The following is a 6,790-nucleotide window of genomic DNA, read 5'->3' on the forward strand; positions in this document are numbered from 1 at the left end:
TGAGAAGTGAACACATTCAGTACTTATTTGGAAATGAAAGAAGTGCTCCAGAAAATATTCCAGAACTGCTATGAAGAATCTCAACACGGGAGAATAAGGAGCCTTCAAGGTTGCGCATCTCTGAGCTCTGAGAAATGAGCCGGCGACCACAGTGATAACAGATCGAATGCAAACACTGGGCCAAACACCAGAGTCGAGTTGGGACTTGCAGGCTGGCGGTGTGTGAAGAAATACCCAGCCACAAGGAAGAGCTCCGGAGAAGGATGAGTCGCTGGCAGCCATAGAACCAGACAGGGAGGCCGAGAGAGTGGACACCCTGCTCTGGGAGTAGCGGACCCATCATTCTGGGACCCGTTCAGGGGCTGGTGCTCCAGCCTCAGGCCCCCTGTCCCCTCTGATGGAAGTCCTGATGCCCAGCCCTGGGCCACCCCCGGGCCCCTGCCTAGCCCCGGGCGGCTGCCCTGCTATGTGGCCTTGACTGAGAGGCTGCCCCTTTCCAGACCTCAGTGTTCTCCTCTGCAAAATGGGGGTGCTTCAGCCAACACCCCCCCAGGCCAAATGCAACTGCCCAGCCTCCCTCTCTGAGGCCCTAGCTCCCAAACTGCGCCCCCACCTAGGTGCCTCGTGTGGTGGGGAGATGGAGAGTCTGGGAGGCCTGGGGGACAGTCCGGTGGTGGATCAGGTTCTGAGTCTGGTGTCTTCACCCAAAGGTTCCATTCTCTTCTCTGCCCCAGGCCTCTTCCCCCTGAGGGGTGGGGCAGGAGTGGGCGCTGGGAGTGGGGTGGTGCAGGTGGGGAGGAGGGCTGCTGGGCTGCTAGGAGGGGTTTCTGCTCAGCTGCCTCACCCTGCCTCTTCCCTGCCTTCCAGAACCATCTTTCAGCATTCTCCCTCTGCCCCCCCGCTTTCCTATCTTGGATTCCTCTTCTGGAGTCTTGGGCTATGGGGGTTGGCAATGAGCCCGGGTGGGTGCTCTCCTCCACCTGGGTCTGGGTGTGGGTGGGTCCTAGGACACCCCTCCCCCACCCTCCCTACACGTGAGAGCTAGCTGGGAGAGTGAAAGCAGTTCGGGGAGGTGGAACAGGACAGAGCTTTAGAGGAGAGAGGCAGACAGGGACACCTGGGAGAGAGAGAGGGAGCCAGAGGGCCCGGGAGAGGGACAAGGGCACTCACAGGAACAGAAGACATGAGACAGAAACTGCCCGAGAGGAGGGAAGGCAGAGCCCCAGTGACATGGGACCGCCAGCTTGGTGGCTTTGGGCCAAAGGCCTCCCCTCCCTGAGCCTCAGTGTCCTTGGCTGTAGAATGGGGGTGACCGACACCCCTGGCGGCTGGGCTCCAGCTGAGTGCACAGGGAGGTCTCTTGTGCGCAGGCCCGCCCAGAGGCCTCCGAAATGGCACGTGTTGGCATTTTCTATTCCTTCTTTCCCCCGCATTCTCGGAGGGCTTCCCGCGTGCCAGGCACTGCCCTAGGCTAGGGATGCAGTGCCGCCCACCAGGCGAACCTGCTGCCCCTCGGAGCCCCTCTCCTGCAGCTGCAGATGCTGCCAGGGTCGGGGGTCTGAACGGGCATGTCGGGGATTGCACCCTCAGCCCTGGGCCGCAGGTCCCAGCCTGGGAGGGAGGCCCGGACACCCAGCCCGCGGCGAGGCCTCTCGGGGCCGAGTCTCCCAAGATAAAATGGGAAAATCCTCTTTTCTCGCTGTCAGGCAGCAGGAAGACAGGACTGGATGGACCCTGGCTCCCCCAGTCCCCTCTGTTCCCCGTATTTCCTTAGGAACTGTTTTTAGGATTGTTAGCTCAAAGGAGAGGGGACAGCGCACCTGGGAACCCTCGGGAGTGGAGGGAAGGTACGGGCCCCAGAAAGAAGTTTCCGGGCCAGGTGGCCCCAGGGCCAGGGTCTGTGCCAGGTGTGGGCGGTGGGTGTGGAAATGGGGGGGGGGTGAGTCAGCCTGGCCCGCCACGCCCTGCTTTTATTTAAGGTCCCAGCAGCATCCACAGCAGCACCATTGCCCACTGTCCCAGCCATGGCAGGGAGCTCTGTGAGTGGGGCCCTGGGGCTGGGGGGTCTTGGACCCAAGGGTGCACCGGACTCGGGGAGGGGCTGGGCCTGCCTGATGTCCCCTATTTGAAAGGAGAAAGTGGGTGCTAGGGTGTGCTAGGAAATGTCTGGGCTGTGGCTCTTGGGTTGACCCAACCCAACCCAATGCTCCCATCTGCTCTTGGATTCTCTCTCTCTGTGTCTGTTGATTCTGTTTCTCTCCCCACCTCTGCCTGGCTCGGGCTCTCCTCTCTCTCCGTGGCCTTTTTTCTCAGTGATTCAGTTGGTCTGGGTCCTGGTCGTTTTCTCTCTGGGGCTGACCCATCTGTCTCCCCCGCGTCCCTGGGTCCCTTGGACCCCGCACCGCTGGTCCTGCAGAATGTGCCCCACAAGACCTCGCTGCCTGAGGGCATCCGAGTCGGCACCGTGATGAGGATTCGTGGTGTCATCCCGAACAAGGCTGGCAGGTGAGACCCCAGGCCCCGGCGGTAAGGGTCGGACATGTGACCCCAACTTTTTCCAGCTCAGACGGGAGAGTGCCAGAGCCACCTATGTCCACCAGGGTCTTGGAGTCCCCAGGCCATCATTGACTTTCTGGAATCCCATGTCTTCACTTACTTGTCCCATGGCTGTGTACAAGCTGGGGTGTCCATGTGGCCCTAGGAACCTGGGGGTTCCAGGGCAATCTCAGGATTCCTGCCTATAGTCCTATGACTCCCAGTCTGAATCCCCAGGAGCTCTGGAAATATGTCCTGTGATCTGGAGGTGGCCTGGGCATCAGGGAAACCCAAGCAATCAGTCCTGAGACTTCCTGGGCCCGGGAACTGTAGGATTTCTGGGAATCTCTGGTGCCTGGAATAATGGGGTCTGTGGTATTGTTCCTAGCCCTCTAGGAATGGGGATACCCTGGGAATGGGGAGCACCCTGGCCATGGGCACCATGACTCATGGCAACTCTTATTAGAGGCTTTGGATATTGAGGGGACCCAAGCCATAGCAGCGTGACCCTCGTGTAGGTGGATGTGTCCAGGGTCCCTCTAAGTTTTTGGATGCCCTGGAATCTGGGTCCTGGCCACCAGTCCACAGCTCTCCTTCTGTCGTGTGTGACATTTCTGGTCTTTTAAACTTGTCTGTGCACTGCAACCCTGAGTCAGGCCCTTTGGCCCCTGAGGTCTATCTGAACCTCCTCCCCACCCCCAACCCCCAGGTTCTATGTGAATCTGCTGTGCAGCGAGGCCCCGGGGGGTGAGGCCGCCCTGCATTTCAATCCCCGCCTGGATGAGTCAGCTGTGGTCTTCAACACTCTGGAGCAGGGCACCTGGGGCCAAGAGGAGCGCGGCTCAGGCATTCCCTTCCAGCACGGGCATCCCTTCGATATGCTCCTCATTGCCACGGAAGAAGGCTTCAAGGTGGGTGCCTGCCACCCCCAGGCGTGGAAGCCAGGGAGCCTGTTGGTGGAGGAGGGGAGCAAAGGCGAGGCCATGCTGGGCAGGGGCTTCCAGCGTCCCCCTGCTCCCCCTGGTGCATCCCCACTGGTGCCCGAAGGCGGGGGTGCGGCAGCGACAAGGCCCAGCGCGCAAGAGCCAAGTGCCCAGAGGGTGCGGGTCCCCCGGCGGGGCGGCGGGGCCCCGGTTTTCTCCCCGACAGTGCGTGAGGCCGAGGCTCTGGGGCAGGGGCAGGGCGGGGCGGGAGACCGGCCCAGAAACACGCGCCAGCGGGCGGCGGGCGCGGCAGACCCTCCAGCGCCCAGGCCGTGCACCGCTGTCAGCAGCCTGAAAACGCACGTCGGGGCCACGGGTCAGCCCATGGAACGTCCCCGACGGGCGGATGGAACGATCCTGAGCCCATTTCGCCACCGGGGAGCTCGGGGCCCGGCGTGGTGAGGCCCGGGCGCGGTCCGAGTCGGGACGGACCCCCGCAGCGGCCTCACCCCCCGCCCTGTCCCCGCAGACGGTGGTCGGCGACTCCGAGTACCACCACTTCCGCTACCGGATCCCGCCGGCGCGCGTGCGCCTCGTGGAGGTGGGCGGGGACCTGCAGCTGGAGTCGGTGAAGATCTTCTGAGACCCCCGGGAGGGCCGGGGCGCCGGGGTCCCAGCAGTGGCAAATAAAGCTTCAGCCCCCGTCTGTGCGCCTCTGTGTGTCTGCGCCTCCCGCGGGGAGACGCGGAAAGCGGGTGCAGAGGGGCCAAGACGCTGGCCGAGGGTCCCACGGCGATTGCGCGGCCGCGGCGGGTCGGGCTGTGTCTTGGCTCGTCGTCCAGCCGCCCTTTGCCGAGCAGCCCGGCGGTGCGCGGGTGGGGGGACCCGATGGGTTCGGAGCGGGCTCGAGCTCCCCTTGGCGCCCCCCGCACGCAACAGCAGAGCTCCATGTGGGTGCATCTGCAAACGGGGGAGCGAGTCCCCACACGCCGGGTCCCCGGGAGAGCCCGAGCTGGCGGAGACGGGGCGAGGACCCGTGTGGGTGCCGGGAGCCGGCTGGCGCGGGGTGGGGCGTCGCCCGCCTCCCAGCTGTCCCCGAGTCGGGACAGGCCCCCGCCCGTGCGCCCCGGGGCAGACGCGCACGGGGGCGGCATCTCCCCGCGGAGCGGACGGGGGACACGACGATCAGGCCTCTGGGTCCCCGCTGCGGGCACGCGCCCCACTCCCACACGTCTTCCACCTGGGCTCATGGACGGCGCCGGCCCCCGGCTTCCTGCCCGAGTGCCAACGAGGGGGATCGGGGGACTGGGCACCCACACACGGACGCCCAGTTGCCCCCACCGCTAGGCGGTGCCTTTCTGATCGGTAGGTGGCTGCTCGTCACTTAATGGCTGTGGTTGGAGAGAGGTCGTGACTCCGTGAGCGCGACACTCTTCAGTGGCCGTGTTCCTAATTTGGAGATGGATCGGGTCACTGCGGTTTGGGCCCTGGCGGGGAGTCTCAGGAAAGTCGGAAGCCACGCCCCTGGAGGGATTTGCTGGGGGTTCCGGGCCTGGGATCCCTGCGAGATGTAGGACACGTCGCCTCCCCGTGGCCTCTGCCGATGCTGCAATTTCGGCAGTTGGCGTGGGCGCGAGGGTGCATTATCTCGTTTTCCTCTGAAGATGCAAAATTATGTGTGACCTCGAAATCTGGGCGAATTCGAATCCTTCCAAGACTGATCTTTCTCTACACTTCCGAGCTTCAACCCAGAGAAGCCCCTCGTCATTCTGGGCTCTTCTTTGTATATTTCTGGGTGGGCCGTGGCATGAGGGGTCTTCCTCTCCCGGTGGGAGACCTGAGAGAGAAATCTAACATCCATTGCTATACCAGGGCTCTTTGTTAAATGAATTAATTTTTATTTCACTTGTCTGTGTCATGTACTTTTTGAACATTTAAAAAAAAAAAATTGGGGGCGCCTGGGTGGCTCAGATGGTTAAGCGTCTGCCTTCGGCTCAGGTCATGATCTCAGGGTCCTGGGATCGAGTCCCGCATCGGGCTCCCTGCTCCTTGGGAGCCTGCTTCTCCCTCTGCCTTTCTCTCTCGCTCTGTCTCTCATGAATAAAAAATAAATAAATAAAATAAAATAAAAATAAAAAAAATTAAAAAAATTGTACCTACCCACAGGGTACAAATTTGGAAAAGGACAGTGAAAGGTAAGACAGTGTTGGCACAACTGGTAAACTAGGTTGGATGATAGTGATTCATCCGTGTTAATTTCCTGATTTTCACTTCTGTCTTACCGTGTATATTGTGGAGACTGTTCATGTTTATACAAAATATTACTACATATTGAGAAAGTATTTGAAGGGCGCCTGGGTGGCTCAGTCGGTTAAGCGTCTGCCTTCCGGTCAGGTCCATGATCCCAGAGTCCTGGGATGGAGTCCCACTTTCCAGCTCCGGGCTCAGAGGGGAGCCTGCTTCTCCCTCTTCCTCTGCTGCGCCCCCTGCTTGTGCTCTCTATCTCCTTCTCTCACTCTCTGTCAAATAAAATCTTTTTTTTTAAACATTTAATATGCCTCAGCTTATCTCTTTAAAAAAAAAAAAGTTTATTTATTTGCCAGAGAGAGAAAGAGAGCACAAGCAGGGGGAGTTGTAGGCAGAGGGAGAAGCAGGCTCCCTGCTGAGCAAGGACCCTGGGATCTGGACCAGAGCTGAAGGCAGAGGCTTAACCAACTGAGCCACCCAGGCATCTCTAAATAAATAAAATAAGATAGAGAGAGAAGAAAAGAAAGAAAGAAAGAAAGAAAGAAAAAGAAAGAAAGAAAGAAAGAAAGAAAGAAAGAAAGAAAGAGAGAGAGAAAGAAAGAGAGAAAGAAAGGGAGAAAGAAAGGGAGAAAGAAAGAAAGGAGAAGAAAGAAAGAAAGGAGAAGAAAGAAAGAAAGAAAGGGAGAGAGAAAGGAAGGAAGGAAGAAAGGAAAAGAAAAGAAAAGAAGGAAGAAAAGAAAAGAAAAAGAAAGAAGAAAGAATTTGAAAGTGAAGAGGCAGCATGTTGGCAACTTACTCATAAGCAGCTCAGGAAAAATTAAACTTTGTGTTGTACTTAAAACTTCCTGTTTGTCATTTCAAATAAATATAGATAAACCATTTGAGTTCATTTTTGTGTATGTTGTGAAATTGGGGCTCAACTTTATTTTTTTGCACATGGATTTCCAGTTGAAAGGACTGTTCTTTCCTCATTGCATTGTCTTGACACACTCATCGATATTTAATTGATCATAGGTGTATGTATTTATTTCTGGACCTTCAATTCTATTCCATTTATCTACATGTCTGTCCTTATCCCAATATCA

General features: G+C 58.2%; 1 protein-coding gene across 1 annotated transcript; it reads left to right on the forward strand.

The window, feature by feature from the left end:
* Nucleotides 1–2,019: 2,019 nt before the first annotated feature.
* Nucleotides 2,020–4,101, forward strand: LGALS7 (galectin 7). Its single transcript, XM_035023879.1, has 4 exons — nucleotides 2,020–2,039; nucleotides 2,417–2,505; nucleotides 3,245–3,446; nucleotides 3,988–4,101. Exons 1-4 carry the CDS (start codon nucleotides 2,025–2,027, stop codon nucleotides 4,099–4,101), a joined length of 420 nt encoding a protein of 139 aa, XP_034879770.1. The 5' UTR covers nucleotides 2,020–2,024.
* The last annotated feature ends 2,689 nt before the right edge of the window (nucleotides 4,102–6,790 follow it).

This window comes from Mirounga leonina, unplaced genomic scaffold (genome assembly GCF_011800145.1).
Source record: "Mirounga leonina isolate KUSES-001 unplaced genomic scaffold, KU_Mleo_1.0 Mir_177, whole genome shotgun sequence".
Taxonomy (NCBI): Eukaryota; Metazoa; Chordata; class Mammalia; order Carnivora; family Phocidae; genus Mirounga; species Mirounga leonina.

What these genes read in the sequence shown, in the direction of transcription:
- LGALS7 (XM_035023879.1), top strand. An exon ending in ATCCCGAACAAGGCTGGCAG is followed by an intron (nt 2,506 to 3,244) that starts GTGAGACCCCAG and finishes CCCAACCCCCAG; the next exon opens with GTTCTATGTGAATCTGCTGT. An exon ending in CCACGGAAGAAGGCTTCAAG is followed by an intron (nt 3,447 to 3,987) that starts GTGGGTGCCTGC and finishes CTGTCCCCGCAG; the next exon opens with ACGGTGGTCGGCGACTCCGA.